Source organism: Chelon labrosus (assembly GCF_963514085.1).
Source record: "Chelon labrosus genome assembly, chromosome: 9".
NCBI lineage: Eukaryota > Metazoa > Chordata > Actinopteri > Mugiliformes > Mugilidae > Chelon > Chelon labrosus.
The window spans coordinates 30153879-30171224 of record NC_140359.1 but is presented as its reverse complement, the minus strand read 5'-3'; the positions used below and the strand labels follow the sequence as shown (position 1 = coordinate 30171224).

The 17346-nt window shown below is 46.3% G+C and overlaps 2 protein-coding genes across 3 annotated transcripts in view; both read left to right on the top strand.

Annotated features, from left to right (window-relative positions):
- Positions 1 to 3: 3 nt before the first annotated feature.
- On the top strand, positions 4 to 7812 carry LOC311492644 (bile salt-activated lipase-like). The gene is made up of 12 exons (XM_084550977.1): positions 4 to 274; positions 1372 to 1519; positions 1801 to 1920; positions 2288 to 2485; positions 3071 to 3201; positions 3523 to 3630; positions 4095 to 4218; positions 4400 to 4583; positions 5650 to 5853; positions 6075 to 6272; positions 6424 to 6531; positions 6983 to 7812. Exons 1-12 carry the CDS (start codon positions 206 to 208, stop codon positions 7077 to 7079), a joined length of 1689 nt encoding a protein of 562 aa, XP_084407103.1. The 5' UTR covers positions 4 to 205; the 3' UTR covers positions 7080 to 7812.
- A 972-nt stretch (positions 7813 to 8784) lies between these two features.
- The window catches only part of dok2 (docking protein 2), a 9461-nt gene continuing 899 nt past the window's right edge, over positions 8785 to 17346 (top strand). The window contains exons 1-7 of one of the 2 annotated variants that reach the window (XM_084551463.1): positions 8785 to 9414; positions 9707 to 9847; positions 11299 to 11466; positions 11551 to 11659; positions 16343 to 16512; positions 16688 to 16846; positions 17078 to 17203. In XM_084551463.1, coding sequence (XP_084407589.1) covers positions 9355 to 9414; positions 9707 to 9847; positions 11299 to 11466; positions 11551 to 11659; positions 16343 to 16512; positions 16688 to 16846; positions 17078 to 17203 — 933 coding nt within the window. In that variant the 5' untranslated portion in view covers positions 8785 to 9354. Of the gene's footprint in view, positions 9415 to 9706; positions 9848 to 11298; positions 11467 to 11550; positions 11660 to 16342; positions 16513 to 16687; positions 16967 to 17077; positions 17204 to 17346 lie in introns of both variants that reach the window. The other variant, XM_084551462.1, reaches the window with a different exon arrangement.

Sequence of the window (17346 nt, the reverse complement as noted above, 5' to 3'; positions counted from 1 at the left end):
CCCTCTTCTTCTCCTCCTGCTCCTCCTTTAACCTCTCTGATGTTTTCTCCTCCGTCCCGTCTGGTCTCTCTGTGGTTTACTCAGAGTTGATAACCAGCGTCATGTGACCTCTAGTTGAGACCAGAACAAACAGACGTGAGGAGATAAGAGGTTTCCATCACCATAAAGGCAGCTGGTGTTGGAGTGGGTCAGCAGACAACTGAGGATGATGATGGTGATGAAGAGGGAGCTGGTTCTGTTGGTGGTCTGGATGAGCGTGGCCTCAGCTGCAAAGGTCAGTTTGACTTTCTTCTTCTTCTTCTTATGGCCATTCCTGACCCTGGTCTCCGTGGACCCTGGTCTCTATGACCCTGGTCATCTGGAGAACCAAAGAACCCAAAGTGTTCCACGTTGGGTTCTTACCTCTTGAAAGTGAATCTGGCTACAAAATCCTCCTGATTCCACTACAGGAGGCAACGCACACACAATTCAACCTTTGGACATTTTATTTATCCTGGACATCATCACATTCTACCATTGTGATCATTATACAATCCAGAAGAAGATGGAGATTTCCTCCATGTTGTTCACACATGGAACTCCCCAGAGAAACCAGTCACCAAGGCATGCTACATAGCAATGCTAAGCTAACTGTTACTACTAGATGACTGTATTGTGTTTATAATATGTAGTACCACCATTAGACCACTAGATGGAGTCAAACTTTAGACAGTGGGCTCAGATTCTATCAGTCCAGTCACCATGTGGTTCATAGTTGATGTAGAATCATGTGGATAGACTCTAAAGGACAGAAGATGATAAAACTAGATCAGTTACATTAGTTGATGAAATATTGAGACAGAAGAAGAAACTCTGACATGATGACTGAGAAACTCAAGTTTATCTGTGTTTCTTCTCTGTTAGCTGAGGCTAGCTGGTTAGCTGAGGCTAGCTGGTTAGCTCCAGCTATGTGAAAGAGTAGCTTCTCTAGATTCTAATGACACCCAGCATGGCAGAGTGGAGCAGAGAGGATTGTGGGTAATCTTAGTTAGTGACAAGCAAACATTTTTTGAATAAAATATACTGACTGTTGCTTTTAAAGGTATAAAGTCTGATCTTTTAGAGACATTAGCAAAACAAACAACATATGCATGACCGACTGACTGGAAGGTAGTTACAGAATATTCTGGTGCCGGTTCAGTATCAGTATTTATCACACGTTCCCTGAAGACCAATAAATAGTTCCATTTGTTAAAAATGTGGAACCAAAAAAGATTCCTCTGTGGTTACATCCACTGCTTTGTCCTTAGAAAAATCATTTTGTTCAGTTTCTTGACAGGAAGTCCTGCTATGTGTATGTTTGTTTGTGAATATATGTTTGTGTGTCTGTAGCTGGGGGTGGTGCAGACGGAGGCCGGGCAGGTGGAGGGGAAGAATCACTGGACGGGGCTGTTAAGCAGCGTCGATGTCTTTAAAGGAGTCCCCTTTGCTGACGTCCCTGGAAAGTGGGAGAAACCAAAACCTCACCCCGGGTGGAGCGGTGAGTAAATGTGAGGGTATCCATCAGGTCCCCACATCGACCCAGGTTCTCTGAAGGCAGCAGATGACAACATGGACCAGTAGAATCTATGACATCAGAAAAATATAACATAATGACGCTAAAGATGTTGTTAGCGTACTTTAGCATGAAAGGCATAAAAACATTTGTCTTGATGCAACAGCTGTAGCTCTGTTGTACATTTACTCTCAACAGTACTTTAATACAGCTCTGAGGTACTTTACTTCTCCTCCACAACACTTGAGATGATTTGTGTTTTTCAGGGATCCTGAAGGCCACCACGTATCGAGAGCGCTGCCTGCAGCTGACACTGCTGCAGACAAATACCCAGGGCAGCGAGGACTGTCTCTACCTGAACATCTTTGTTCCACAGGGACTGACATGTAGGCGACACACACACGTGTCCTTCTATACACATGAAAAAAAGACAGAATGTCCTCATAAACCGAGATGTCCTCATAGTGAACAGAAACATTCCTGTGACTCTTTATTGTTGCTGTCATTCATCACTGGTCACATGACCTCAGCATCAGAAGTTTTGGGTTCTTTTCTGTTGCTGCTGTGATCACAGCGCCGCCTATTCATGGGTTTCACCAGGTCCCTTTCCACAGGTGTTTAAAATCAAGCACCTAGATTATGAATGTAGACTGCATGGTGCTTGATTAAAACACCTGTGGAAAGGGACCTGGTGAAACCCATGAATTGGCTGTTTGAGGAATTGCGGTTCACATCTGTCTGTGTTGTCTCCAGTGTCCACCAACCTCCCGGTGATGGTGTACCTGTTCGGTGGGGCCTTCATGTTGGGAGCGTCCAACGACTTGGCGATCCTCGGAGACTCCCTCTATGACGGGAAGGAGATGGCCGACAGGGGCGGAGTTATCGTCGTCACGGTGAATTACAGAGTTGGTACGATGGGTTTCCTCAGCACCGGAGACTCTCGGCTTCCAGGTCAGAACTCATCATAATTATTCATTTAAGAGACTTATAATAACATTGTAACAGGAAGTTAAGTTAAATATTTATGGTCAGGAGTTAGTGAACGATGATGTCAATGGAAGGTCCTGACAAACATAGAAACATGAGTTAACATGCTGTTATCATTGTTAGCTCAGCTGCTAAATGTTCGAGTATTTCTGGAGAACGTTTGCAGAGCGTACGCTCAGAATCTCAGGTGAAGGTCAAAGGTCAGGTGTGTTTGTTCATTGACCCTTTTAGCTTCAAGCTGCTGGTCACCATAAACTTTCTCTCAGCACCAACAAGACCAAGAAGAAATGTTAAGTTAAAATGTGTCTCCATATCCAGCCAGCAGCATCCAATAACAGGACGGAAACAGCTCAACAATCACTGCTCTCTTTTTCAACATGAACGACTCTGAACGTTCATTATTTGGTTAGAAGTGAAATAAATGAAAGGTTCTGTTCAGTATTTGTCAGATATTGTCTGATGCTAACAGTATCTTATTAGAAGTGCTGGTTTCACTGCTGTACCTAATGAAGTGGCCAGGGGTTGTCTAATCTAGCTCACTGGTCTCAGGTAACTACGGTCTGTGGGACCAGCATGCTGCCATCTCCTGGGTTCGCAGGAACATCCGAGCCTTCGGAGGAAACCCCGACAACATCACCATCTTCGGCCAATCAGCTGGAGCCGCCAGCGTCAGCTTCCAGGTCAGAGGTCAAAACCCCAGACAGGAAGTAAAGGCAGAGAGTGTTTATAGAGGAGTCTTTACCGGAGCTTGTTGCTACCTGGTAAAACTTTAATATTCTTCTTTACACATGGCTGCCACTGGAAGATGGAAGATCCTAAAAGTTAAAGTTATGAAATGATGATAAAATGAAACTATAACTGTTGTGGTTGAGTTAAAGCTGCTGTTTAACCTCAGGATGAAGTTTTAATTTCGTGTTTATTTATGGTTCTCTGCTGGAGTCCAGCTTTCATCCAGACTAGGTGCTCCTCTCAGGTACCGACTCACCTTGTTTCTGTCTCAGATGCTGTCTCCCTACAGTAAAGGCTTGTTCCGTAGAGCCATCACACAGTGTGGCGTGGCCCTCAGCCCCTGGGCCCTGCAGAGGGACCCCATGACTCTCACCAAGCAGGTCAGAATGAAAACCCTTCAGTTACACATAGAGCTGCTGAAAAACTCCAGTACCCATGATGCTTTGCTTTCTGGTGCCTGTTGAGTCAGTACAAATAATAATGTGAGAGGATGAATATGTATGCAGATGATTATTGATACTACGTGGACGTGTGGAGGATGTACGTTAACATTTAAACTGATGTGAGGAACCTGTTGATGTGTTTGATGATGCACATGTTCCCTCAGAGCTGCTTAAAAGGTTTATTTACTCATAAAGGTGACTCAGAACTTCATCGTCCTGAAAGTAGAAAGAGATCCAAGTCAAAGATGAAACAGGAATATCATACATGTTTATTCACTAAAATGAGCCAATATTACATATCAGAGAGGAGCTCCTCTAGGATCCAATCAGAGTCCATGTGTTCAGAAGTGTTTCCATCAATGTCATGAGACTCAGGTGTTAAAACATTTTTCTTTCTGCAGATCGCTCGTAAAGTTGGTTGTTGGAGAACCGACGAGGATGAGATGATAACGTGTCTGAAGATGAGCGACCCGGTCGGTCTGACGATGGCGGGAAAAATCAACGTGTTGCTTCTGTTGGGAAAAGGTCACAACTAACACATCATCTTAAAAACACTGCCGCTCTGAGTTTGTCTTCCTCAGCTCCTCTACTCCTCAGGCTGCAGCCTTCAAGACTAAACTCAGATTAAAGTCTGAATCGTGTCAGCTTTGATTGGTAGGAAACATGTCTGTGAATGGACGGGTGTTTGTGACACATCTCTCTGCAGGTGTGATCATGGATCTTCTTGAACTCGCTCCCGTGATCGACGGCGATTTCATCCCAGATGATCCCAGTCAGCTGTTTCACAACGCGGCTCAGTTCGACTACCTGGCCGGCATCAACAGCATGGACGGACACATTTTTGCTGGAGTCGACGTTCCTTCCATCAACCAAAAAAATGCCACCTCAGTGTGAGTACAGACACAAACCAGACGACTTTACAGGCTTTTATTTTAAAATGAAGCTCAGCTGAATGTTCTGTAACAAGCTACGAGTCAGACGGTGATACAACTAATGTCTCTAAAAGATCAGAGTTTAAACTATAACTAAAGTGTTTGTTTGTTACTGATTTGAATATTTTTAGTTAAAAAAATAAGACATCGTTACCCACAATCCACTCTGCTCCACTCGAATCTACTCTTTTCATTGTTACCAAGCATCACATAGCTGGAGCTAACCAGCTAGCCTCAGCTAACAGAGACAACACACAGACAGATTGAGACAAAGTTCTCAGTTTTCATGTCAGAGTTTCTTCTTCTGTCTCAATATTTTATCAAATCCAAAAACAACTGACAACAAATGTAACTGATCTAGTTTTATCATCTTCTGTCCTTCAGAGCCTATCACATGATTCTACATCAACTATGAACCACATGGTGACTTGACTGATATAATCTGAGCCTTGTTCTTCAGTTTCATACATGTTTCTTTTGTCTCCATCTAGTGGTCTAATGGTGGTACTACAGATAATAAACACAATACATCCATGTTGTAGTGAAAGTTAGCATTGCTATGTAGCATGCCTTGGTGACTGGTTTCCCTGGGGAGTTCCATGTGTGAACAACATGGAGGAAATCTCCATCTTCTTCTGGATTGTATAATGATCTCAATGGTAGAATGTGATGATGTCCAGGATAAATAAAATGTCCAAAGGTTGAATTGTGTGTACGTTGCCTCCTGTAGTGGAATCAGGAGGATTTTGTAGCCAGATTCACTTTCAAGAGGTAAGAACCCAACGTGGAACACTTTGGGTTCTTTGGTTCTCCACATGTCCAGATGGAGAGTGGGCCTGGTTCTATTGTTACTAGAACCTTTGTGGTATTTCTCTAAACTCTTGGTCCAGTTCTAGTCAAGGGGTTGCTGAATGAGTTCAGAATGATATCATTGCTATCAGGGTGTGTTCTACTATCTAATCTATCTAAAGACTGTAAACAGCTGGTTCCAGATGTAAAAGGTGTTTCCTGGTCCTGTGATCAGAGAGCAGGTGAGGGGTTTCCTGTCTCGCCTGACTAAAGAGAAAGGGACGACCGCCATCGACTCGGCCTACACTGTCTACACGTCCAACTGGGGCTCAGCTCCGGACCAGGACCTGGTCAAGAAGACGGTGGCCGACATCGAGACAGACTTCCTGTTCCTGGTCCCGACTCAGATCGCCCTCCAGCTCCACGCCAACAACTCCAGGTCAGCTCTGATTGGTTCAGCTACCAGGTTTAATTTCATGGCGTTTAGTCTCATCCTATCAGTTGAACCCAACGCTTCAAACCTGATTTATATGTGGGTGGGGCTTAATGTGGTGATGGACGGAAGAGTAAGAGTAGTCATACACGTCATCTAAACAGTTTAAATGTCTCTTCATCACCCGGGGGTCAGAGAGTTTGAACTCAGTGCTTTTTGTCCCTCAGTGGAGCCAGTACCTACTCCTACCTGTTCAACATGAAGACTCGTATCCCAGGCTTCCCTCACTGGGTGGAGGCGGAGCACGCCGAGGACCTTCAGTACCTGTTTGGTAAACCTTTCTCCACCCCGCTGGTCTACTTCCCCCGACACAGAGACCTGGCCGGGTACATGATCGCCTACTGGACCAACTTCGCCAGGACTGGGTAAACTTCAGGAACAGCTGCTGGTGGGCTGGAGGAAACTGGTTCAAGTCAGGCAACTGAGCTCCTTTAAACTGGTTTCAGCTGGTTTAAACCTTTTGAACAATGTGAACAGATCTGATTTGGGTGTGAACTGGTCTCTTCTTCTGTCCAGGGATCCTAACCGAGGCGACAACAGAGTCCCGGTGACCTGGCCACCCTTCACCAAATACCACAGACCCTACCTGGCCATCAACCACCAGATGAGCAAGTCCTCTGTCAGGTACTGCACTCCACTGGGTTCTACTGGGTTCTGCTGAGGTTCTATTGGGGTTCTACTGGGTTCCACTGAGGGGCTACCAAGGTTTTACTGGGTTCTACTGAATCTCAACTTAATCCCAGTTTATATATATTATATCTCATCTGAAGACATCAGGGATATTAAAGCATGGACAGTTACTGTAGAGTCATCATGGGACGTCCCTCAACAGCCTAGACCTATAACAGCATCATTAAACCATGGTACAGGACCCTGACTATAACCCTGGTCTACAGGGGACTGTAAGGAACAAAATCCTTACATCTATCTATCTATCCATCTATCTATCTATGTAATTAGAAGAAGACATTCACCAGTCAGCCATAACATTATGACCTAGCAGCCTGGGCCTATAGCCTCCATATAGCTACCTTAGAAAGAAAGAATCTGAATCTGGTTTTGATTTGTTTTGCAGCTACGACCTGAGGTCAGACTACGTCGCCTACTGGACCCAGACCTACAGCAGGCTGCCGGCATTGAGGACAGTAGAAGAAGAAGAGAAGGAAATCTGATTGGTCCCTGTGGATAAATGGGCTCATTTGATTAAAAGCTTCTGAATCATTAATGTCATTTATTAAAGAGAACATGAGACAGAAATACTCTGCACCGTGTGATAACTGAAGCTGAAATCAGCTGAGCAGCATCTTCACATTCAGAGTTAAATTTGTTATTGTATGTTTTGAAACTCCAGAATTCATTGGTCCATCAATGAGGACAAGCCGTCCTGGTCCAGATGCAGCAGAACAGGCCCAGGACATTAGCACCCCCATGTTTGATGGAGGGATGAGGTTCTGATGATGGAATGATGCAGAGTTAAGATCTGATTTTGTGGATGCTTCAGTGTCTGTAATAACCAAACACTGGGTTACCCTGAGGACCTGATGTCCTGAAGTCAAACAGAGACACTGGACCTGATGCTGGCAGCAAACACGTTCACGTGGAGCTGCAGCGTTATTCGTCTCATTAAATGTTCATTAACTATTCATTTGGAATTCACCTGCTACCAAGGAGCATGGAGGAGGAAATGAAGCGTGGGACGGTGAAGGCGCCAGCAGCACTTCATTAGATCAGGAAGGCTAGAATCAAAATAACCAGATTAACAGTAAAGGTTTCTACACAGTAGAGACAACAGTGACTGATCTGACCCAAGAAGAAACCACAAAGTGTTTGTCTGAGCTCCTACAGGTCGAGAACATGAGACCAGAACACAGGAACCATTGGAGCCTCAGAACTGGTTGAGTCTGAAAACATTTCCAGTTCAGAGTTAATTGTTAACTGTTGTGATCTTCATTTTGAATAAGAACTCCAGTCACATGGATCAATCTCTATTTCTATTAATAATATAATTACTAATTAGATTAAACTCAGTGAAACTTTAACAACAGAAACTGAGCAGTGAATCAAACAGAGGAGGTTTAGATCGATGACCAGACGTCACGTTAGCTGAGGTGAGTTAACCTGAAGCTAATAATGAATCATACGTTATTGAAACGATGCTACACAAACAGGAACATTTAATACGTTAACTCAAAGCTAATCACAGCTGACCTGGATTCTGATTTTCACTTTAGTTGTTTATTTTGGATCATTATACTTTTATTAATTTAATAATCTTCATCACGTTTCATATTAGCTGCCTATAGTTGTTATTATAAACTATTTATTCAACCGTCTCAACACATGTCCAGATAGGACAGAGAGACATTTTAGACTTTTCTGAGGACAGAACAGACAGAACAAGAGGGTGAGGACGTCTTAGATGTTGCCTGCAGCCTCTGGTTGTGTTTTAGATCAGACTAGATCCTGGTGTAGAGGACCACCTACAGCTGAAGGACAAGGGACACTCTTTAGAGGACACAGAGAAGACAGATGGTTTGAAAGAAGACGTCTCTGTCGAAGTGGAAAACCCCTGAGATATGATCTGACATTAGTCTGTCCACAACAGGTTTCACCTCGAGTCTGGAGAAAGAAAGACGAAGACGAGCATCATCAGCTGAAACTGACAGAGATAAGAATCAGGACCAGACAGAGACGAGGACTTTACTTCTGGTTCTAAAGCAGAAAACTGAGAAAAACAGGAACCAGCAGCTGAAGGAGGTGCAGCTCGGTCACCAGGGGGCGCACCGCCTCCAAGGCTGCCTCCACAAAACCTTTATCTCTGGATCTGAAGAAGCAGGTGGATTAAAAAAAGACCAGAGAAACTTAGAGAAGCAGAAAAGTGTGAAGCAGGCAAAGTTTATTTCTGCTACAGATTCAGCCGAGTTAAAGACAAAGTGTGACGAGGAAGAAGGAGGAGGAGGAAGGAGGAAGGAGGAGGAAGGAGGAGGGTGACGGACGCTTAGTTCTGCATTAGATGTTGTGAAAGAGTGTGACGACAGGAAACAGATGAAACAGTCAACGTCTGTGCATCACACCACAGACTCACTGAGGAAGAGAAAGAGGACAGAACAGAAAAGAGGAGGTGAAAAGGGAGCAGAGGAGGCGCCAGGTCAAGGTCAGGCGCTCAACAAAAGAAAAGAGGAGGAAACAAGAGGAGGTGCAAGGAGGGCAGAGGACGAGAACAGAAAGGAGAAGCTGAATTTCGCAGTGCAGCAAGAAGAGGAGGAAGAAAGCTGGTGAAGAGGAGAAGGCCCTGAACGAAGAGAGAGGAGGAGGAGGAGGACAAGAAGAGAGACGGAAACAGAGGAGGAGAAGGAGGAGGAGAGGAAATACAAGGAGGAGAGAAAAGTGGAGCAGAAAGAAGAGCAGAGAAGGAAGAGGTGAGGAGAGGAGGAGCAGAGCGGCGTCATGGAGGAGGACATCAGGAAGCAGGGGATGCTCTTCCTCCAGCAGCAGAGGTTTGGAAAGGTACGAGACACACGATGCTAACAGCACTGCTAACAATGCTAAGGCTAATGCTAATGCAGTCATTTCTCAACAGAAACAGTAACACATCAAAACTTAGTTGAGATCACTTCCTGTTCTACATTTAGCTGTGGTCACTTCCTGTTTGAGCTGAGGTTAAGTCCTCCACTCAATGCTAACAGCAATTCCAAAAGTGCTAACAATGCTAATGCTAATCGTGCAGTGTTTCTGTACCGAGCTGTGGCCCCTCCCCTTTGTTTATTGTGACTGAACATGTCTTTGTGTGCGTGTGCAGAAGTGGAGGCGTATGTGGTGCGTCCTCTACAGAGAAAGTTCCTGTTCCATCTCCAGACTGGAGTTCTTCGAGTGCAACAAGGATGCAGCCAACGTGGAGAAGAACGACAAGAGTCTACGCAAGCAGCAGGAGCACAAGAAGGTAGAACACACTCTACTGGACTCTACTGGACTTTACCGACTCTACTGGATCCTACTGGACTTTAACTTTAACTCTACTGGACTGTACTGGACTCTACTGGAGTTTAACTTTAACTCTACTGAACTCTACTGGACTGTACTGGACTCTACTGGACTTTAACTTTAACTCTACTGGACTCTACTGGACTCTACTGGAGTTTAACTTTAACTCTACTGAACTCTAATGAACTCTCCTGGTCTCTACTGAACTCTACTGGACTGTACCGGTGTGTACTGAACTCTACTGGAGTCTACTGAACTCTACTGGACTCTACTGGACTCTACTGAACTGTTCTAGACTCTACTGGTCTCTACTGGACTCGACAAACTCTGCTGGATCCTACTGGGCTCTACTGAACTCTACTGGACATTGCCGACTCTACTGAATCCTACTGGTCTCTACTGAACTCTACTTGTCTCTACTGAACTGTACTGGTCTCTACTGGATTCTACTGCACTGTACTGGACTCTACTGGTGTCCACTGGTGTCTACTGAGCTCTACCGAACTGTACTGGTCTCTACTGAACTCTACTGGACTCTACTGGTGTCTACTGGTGTCTACTGAACTCTACTGAACTTTACTGGTCTCTACTGAACTCTACTGGTGTCTACTGAACTCTACTGGACTCTACTGAACTCTACTGAACTCTACTGGATCCTACTGGACTCTACTGGACTTCAACTTTAACTCTACTGAACTTTACTGGTCTCTACTGAACTTTACTGGTCTCTACTGAACTGTACTTGTCTCTACTGAACTGTACTGGACTCTACTGGTGTCTACTGAACTCTACTGAACTGTACTGGTCTCTACTGAACTCTACTGAACCCTACTGGACTCTACTGAGCACTACTGAACTCTACTGAACTCTACTGGACTCTACTGAACACTACTGAACTGTACTGGACTCTACTGGTGTCTACTGAACTCTACTGAACTCTACTGGACTCTACTGGTGTCTACTGAACTCTACTGAACTGTACTGGTCTCTATTGGACTCTACTGAACTGTACTCGACTCTACTGGTGTCTACTGAACTCTGCTGGACTCTATTGGATCCTACTGGCCTCTACTAGACTCGACTGGACTCTACTGGTCTCTACTGGTCTCTACTTGACTCTACTTGTCTCTACTGAACTGTACTGGTCTCTACTGAACTCTACTTGTCTCTACTGAACTGTACTGGTCTCTACTGGACTCTACTGAACTGTACTGGACTCTACTGAACTCTACTTGTCTCTACTGAACTGTACTGGTCTCTACTGGATCCTACTGGTCTCTACTGAACTTGACTGAACTCTACTGGTCTCTACTGGACTCTGGACTTTACACTCTCTCTGATTCAGTTGTGTTGTCATAGCGACAGCGTTCCCTGTCACCATGGTGATGAGAGCCTCTGCGTGTCTCCTAGGTGATCCGTCTGTCCGACTGTATCCGAGTGACGGAGGTGGAGATGGACGGATGTCCCAGAGACACCGGCTCCTTCCTGGTGGAGACGACGGAGAAGATCTACACCTTCGCTGCTGAGAGGAAAGAACTGGAGGACTGGACCCACAAGCTGTGTGAGACCGCCTTCCCTGTAGGTACACACACTACACAACAACAACTACACAACAGCTACACAACCATAACAATAACACACACACACTGGATGTGTGTGTAGATGAACTGGACCGACACCGGGGTGAAGAGAGGAAGTCTGCAAAGAGGAACCAGGGTGGACGAAGACGAAGGGATGGAGGACAACTCACTGTACAGCGGCCGAGAGACAGGTACATCTGTCTGTCTGTCTGTCTGTCCACCTGTCTGTCTGTCCACCTGTCTGTCCACCTGTCTGTCTGTCTGTCCACCTGTCTGTCTAACTGTCTGTCCACCTGTCTGTCTGTCTGTCCACCTGTCTGTCTGTCTGTCCACCTGTCTGTCCACCTGTCCACCTGTCTGTCTGTCTGTCCACCTGTCTGTCCACCTGTCTGTCCATCTGTCTGTCTGTCTGTCTGTCCACCTGTCTGTCTGTCTGTCCACCTGTCTGTCCACCTGTCTGTCTGTCTGTCTGTCCACCTGTCTGTCTGTCTGTCCACCTGTCTGTCCACCTGTCGTCTGTCTCTGTGTATCTTTGTGTAGTCTCCTGTCTCGTACCTTCCTCTGTGTCTTCGTCCTGTCAGTTGCTGACTCTCGTTGCTTCGTTGGTTGTTGCAGCAGTTTTCAGAGCTTCCTGTTGCACCTTCAACCAAACCTCACTTCCTTTTTTCTTTTCTTCCCATTGCGGCTAAATTTAGCAAATGACGCATTTGCAGAGCAAACAGTTCAAATAGTCACAGTTAATGAAAACGTACGCAGACGATTATTTCTACTAAGTGGAGGATTCACACTAAACGTTAAAGCTCATGGTTCTGTGTTCATGTCCTTCAGAGGGTTATATGTTTGTTCCTAAAAACGACTCAAAGCTTCACCAACAGTCCTGAAAGTCCATAAACAGAACCATCAGACTAAAGTGAGCCAATATTACATATCATGTCCTCCTTGTCTCCAGTATCTGCTGTGACCTCCTTGTCACTAAATGTTTCTGGTAACTGCTGATCAGTGGTCTACAGCAGCTTGGAGGAATTTTAGCCCATTCCTCAGAACAGAACCACTTCAGTTCTGAGATGTTGGTGGGTTTCCTCACATCAACTGCTTGCTTCAGGTCCTTCCACAACATTTCTATTGGATTAAGGTCAGGACTTTGACTTGGCCGTTCCTAAACATTCATCTTGTTCTTCTTTAACCGTTCTTTTGTAGAACCACTTGTGTTCTTGGGCTCGTTGTCTTGCTGCATTAAATCTCTTGAATTTGTTAACAGCTAACAGGCTAATGGACTAAACACCTGAGGAGCTAAAAGGCTAACAAGTTAAGGTACTAATGAGCTAACAGGCTAGCTCACTAAGGGCTAAGGAGCTAATAGACAGAGGATTTAACAGGAAAAGGAACAATAAAACACTTTTGGCTGTAGTTCAGTTTGTCGTGTAGACTGGTCTGGTCTAGTCTGGTCTAGTCTAGTCTGGTCTGGTCTGGTCTGGTCTACTCTAGTCTGGTCTGGTCTGGTCTGGTCTGGTCTAGTCTGGTCTGGTGTGGTCTAGTCTAGTCTAGTCTAGTCTGGTCTGGTCTAGTCTAGTCTAGTCTGGTCTGGTATGGTCTGGTCTACTCTAGTCTGGTCTGGTCTGGTCTGGTCTAGTCTGGTCTGGTCTGGTCTACTCTAGTCTGGTCTGGTCTGGTCTACTCTAGTCTGGTCTGGTCTGGTCTGGTATGGTCTGGTCTAGTCTGGTCTAGTCTAGTCTGGTCTGGTCTGGTATGGTCTGGTCTGGTCTAGTCTGGTCTGGTCTGGTCTGGTCTGGTCTGGTCTAGTCTGGTCTGGTCTGGTCTGGTCTAGTCTGGTCTGGTATGGTCTGGTCTGGTATGGTATGGTATGGTCTGGTCTGGTCTAGTTTAGTCTGGTCTGGTCTGGTCTGGTCTAGTCTGGTCTGGTCTCAACTGAATCTAAAACAAGAATAAACCAGACGCTGATGGAACAGTTTTCACGAAGACGTTTCATCTGAACTGAGCGATCTTCGTTTGTCTCTGTCGGTAGATTTCATCTTAAGTATCAGTGTGAACTTTCCGGGCATTGACAGAGTTTCCACTGTGGTTCAGCTGTCCTCACACTTCGCTGTGTGTAATTGTGTAATTGTGATGTTGTGTAGTGGAAACTTGTTTGTGGGTTCCGGCTGTGGGGGAGGGCGTCGCAGTCCGCCGAGCTGCAGTGACCAGCTTTTATCTTCACAGGACAAACTTCCTGCTTCTAACAGGAAGTGATCCTCGGCCGTCTGTTGTTTGTCCATCAGCTGATCCGACTCGCCGCGTCTGCACGTTGAATTTAATCCTTGTTTTAATATTTGGGCCAATGAAACGGAAGTAGGAAGTTTAGAGAAAGGACCGAGATGATTCACAAGAACATGCTCCTGACTCCGGTAGCTTTACTCTCCTGTACAGAAACACACCAACTTAAATAAGTGAAGAAAACTAAAACTAAAATAAAATAAATCTCAGTCTGTACACATAAAATATAGAATAAGAGCAGATATATACACCAGACCAGGGTTATTGTACAGTGACTCTATCCAGTTAATGTAGAGTTCTAGTCTATTGTTCATGTGGATGGTCTCACACTCTGTGACTGCTCAGAGTTCAACAGAGCGACAGCCCGGGGGAAGAAACTGTCCTTGTGGCGGGTGGTTTTGGCGTACAGTGCTCTGTAACGGCGGCCTGAGGGGAGGAGTCTAAACAGGATGTGACCAGGGTGTGAGGGGTCTGTGGTGATTTTACTGGCCCGCTTCCTGACCCTGGACCGGTACAGGTCCTGGATGGAGGGAAGGTCGGTACCAATGATCCTCTCTGCAGACCGGACTGTTCTCTGCAGTCTGTCCCTGTCATGTCTGGTGGCGGATCCAAACCAGACTGTGATGGACGTGGTCAGGACAGACTGGACTATTGCAGTGTAGATGATGATCAGCAGCAACAAGCATGAAAAGGTCTGTCTTCATGGAATCAGTGAATCTGAGCTGGACGATCAGCGACCGGTCACCTGAATCCTCCTCAAACTCATCAGCTGCTTCAATCTCATCAGAAAGGCTTCTACTACTGGTTAGCTAGCAGGCTAAGGAGCTAACAGGCCACTAGGAGCTAACAGGCTAAGGAGCTAACAGGCCACTAGGAGCTAGCAGGCTAAGGAGCTAACAGGCCACTAGGAGCTAACAGGCTAAGGAGCTAACACGCCACTAGGAGCTAGCAGGCTAAGGAGCTAACAGGCCACTAGGAGCTAACAGGCTAAGGAGCTAACACGCCACTAGGAGCTAGCAGGCTAAGGAGCTAACAGGCCACTAGGAGCTAGCAGGCTAAGGAGCTAACACGCCACTAGGAGCTAGCAGGCTAAGGAGCTAACAGGCCACTAGGAGCTAACAGGCTAAGGAGCTAACACGCCACTAGGAGCTAGCAGGCTAAGGAGCTAACACGCCACTAGGAGCTAGCAGGCTAAGGTAATATCAGAGATAGGGGCTGGCATGGAGGATGACAGGTGACCCAACTTTTAACTTCATGTGGATGAGTTTTAATTCTGTTGTATTTAAATGAATTCGTCTGTTACTGACTCATCATTTCAGACGAGCTCACACACACCAGAATAAGTCGCTGCTCTGATTGTTGGGTTTTTATTTTTAGCTGGTGGTGAACTGTATTCAGCTCAGTGGGAACCCACATGTAAAGACAGAAACCAGGTGATCTATCAATCACAACAACGCTAAGCTACGGCAGCACAGAGCTTTCACGGACAGTAGGGGCCCCGGGGCCCTGGGGCCCTGGGGCCCCGCTCCACATCGTGGTCTGGACTCTTTAAAGTTGTTCAACAACAATTCAAAATGAAAAGAAGTTTTGTCTCTGGCAGTGAAAGATGAATTAAGAGGAAGAGGAAAAAAAAGGCAGAATGTAGCATTAGTTAGCTTAGCTTGTTGGCTTAGCTAGGATGCTAGAAGAACATTAACGTTAATGAACCGTGCGATCATTAACGAAGTCTAGAGTCAAACAAACCTCAGAACAGAGTTTAAACCAAAGATGAGAATGTGGGACAGGACCTGGACCTGAGGACAGCTTCAGGACAGCTTCAGTTCGTCTCTCCCTTTTATTCACTTCCTGGTTTCAGAATCAGACCTCAGAGTCCACCTCCATCTTCCCTCCCTGCACCTCCTCCGTTATTCCTCTTCTCCTCCTTATTATATAAAGACGTTTCATAATGAAACCAGAGACGCCGTAAAAATACCAACATCAGCAGCTGGTCTGTGACGTATCATGTTACGGTCGAGGTTTGGAGACCCGTCCATCAGCCCGACCTCCTCCCTGTAACAGCTTCACTCTGCTACCTCCCACCACTAGAGGGCATGTCACAGTAAATCATCTCCTGTGGACGTGTCGTTTTAAGTTCTTTAAGTTATAAAACGCTGAAGACACATGTTTGATCAATGCGTTGACCAACGTAGTTCACAGCAACTAAACCTGTTAGAAACACAACGACGTTGGTGGGACGCGGCGTCAGCGGCAGTTAAAAGACAGGAAACAGCGTTTTGTGTGCAGCGGTTCTATATTTAGAAGTTCCACCACAGCAGAAGCTGAGTGTTTGATTGAGGTCATGATGAGCCGCTGTCAAGTTGCTTCTGTTGCTTCACATCCTCAAACACCTGCAGCTCACTCACACCTGTCTGTCAAACCAAACAGACGTTCAAACACTGAGCCCACTTCTGTCTGCAGCTTTTAGTCTTAAACTGACAAATATTTAAAAGAATGAAGGCATGTTTTTCAAAATAAAGGTGGACATTTTCACAATAAGTTGTACCTCTTCCTAGCATCCCAGCTAACGGTAGCGTGCTAGCCTTATAAGTTCTATTATATTTCAGTGCGTGACTTCAGAGTCTGTGTCCGGAGGACGGAGGCGTCCGATCGCTGCAGAGTGAAGGGGGACGCCGTCCTCAGAGCTGACAGGGACGCTCTGCACCTGCTGGACAAGACCGGAGACATCCTGTACACCTGGCCGTACAGGTACCTGCGACGCTTCGGCCGGGACAAGGTGAGGACCTGACTCTGATCCTGAACCATAACCAGGTTTCATTCTCAGATTGTTAAACTGAGCCGTTCAGTAGAACGATAAACCTGTAGAACCTGTGGAGCGTGTGTTGGGTCGTCTGTTCTGTAGAAAGTTAAATCACAAGAAAAGTGAATGGACTCTGGTCTCCTCTCCTCAGTCCACCTTCTCCTTCGAGGCCGGGCGCAGGTGCGACTCCGGCGAAGGGAACTTTGAGTTCGACACCAAACAGGGGAACGTCCTGTTCCAGGCGGTGGAGGCGGCCATCAACCTGCAGAAGATCTCCCTCCCCCACCGGCAGACGTCTGGGGGCGGCCAGGTGAGTCCAGACACCCCCCACCACCTGAACCTGCCCCCTCCACCACTCAACCCGCCTCTGCTCCAGGGCAGGACACCACCTCCCCCCCGCGGCCAAGTCCCACAAGCCGCTGCTGCACAGGTCAGCAAGGGAAGGTTTTCAAAATAAAGGCAGGGTTCATAGCAGCAGGCACATTCACAAGTTTTCAAAATAAACTTCCACCATCAGTAACACCTTGGTTCCTCTGTGCAGACGGCTGACGGGGTCTACAGCATGGTGACCGATCTCCACATGATGCATCACAGGGACAAAGACAGTCCTCCTCCTCCGCCTCAGCAGCAGCAGCAGCAGCAGCAGCCGCCACAGCGCCCCCCGCTGGTAGGAAACAGACACTACACCACACTGGTCTGGTCTGGTCTGGTCTGGTCTGTCATGATATAGATAGATCTATAGACGCCAGATTAATGTCAGATTATTGATCCAGTCCGATTGGTTCTGGTCTCTGATTGGTTCTGGTCTCT

What these genes read in the sequence shown, in the direction of transcription:
- LOC311492644 (XM_084550977.1), top strand. Translation starts at nt 206, where the DNA reads ATGATGATGGTGATGAAGAGGGAGCTGGTTCTGTTGGTGGTCTGGATG. An exon ending in ACCTCACCCCGGGTGGAGCG is followed by an intron (nt 1,520 to 1,800) that starts GTGAGTAAATGT and finishes TGTGTTTTTCAG; the next exon opens with GGATCCTGAAGGCCACCACG. An exon ending in GTTGCTTCTGTTGGGAAAAG is followed by an intron (nt 4,219 to 4,399) that starts GTCACAACTAAC and finishes ATCTCTCTGCAG; the next exon opens with GTGTGATCATGGATCTTCTT.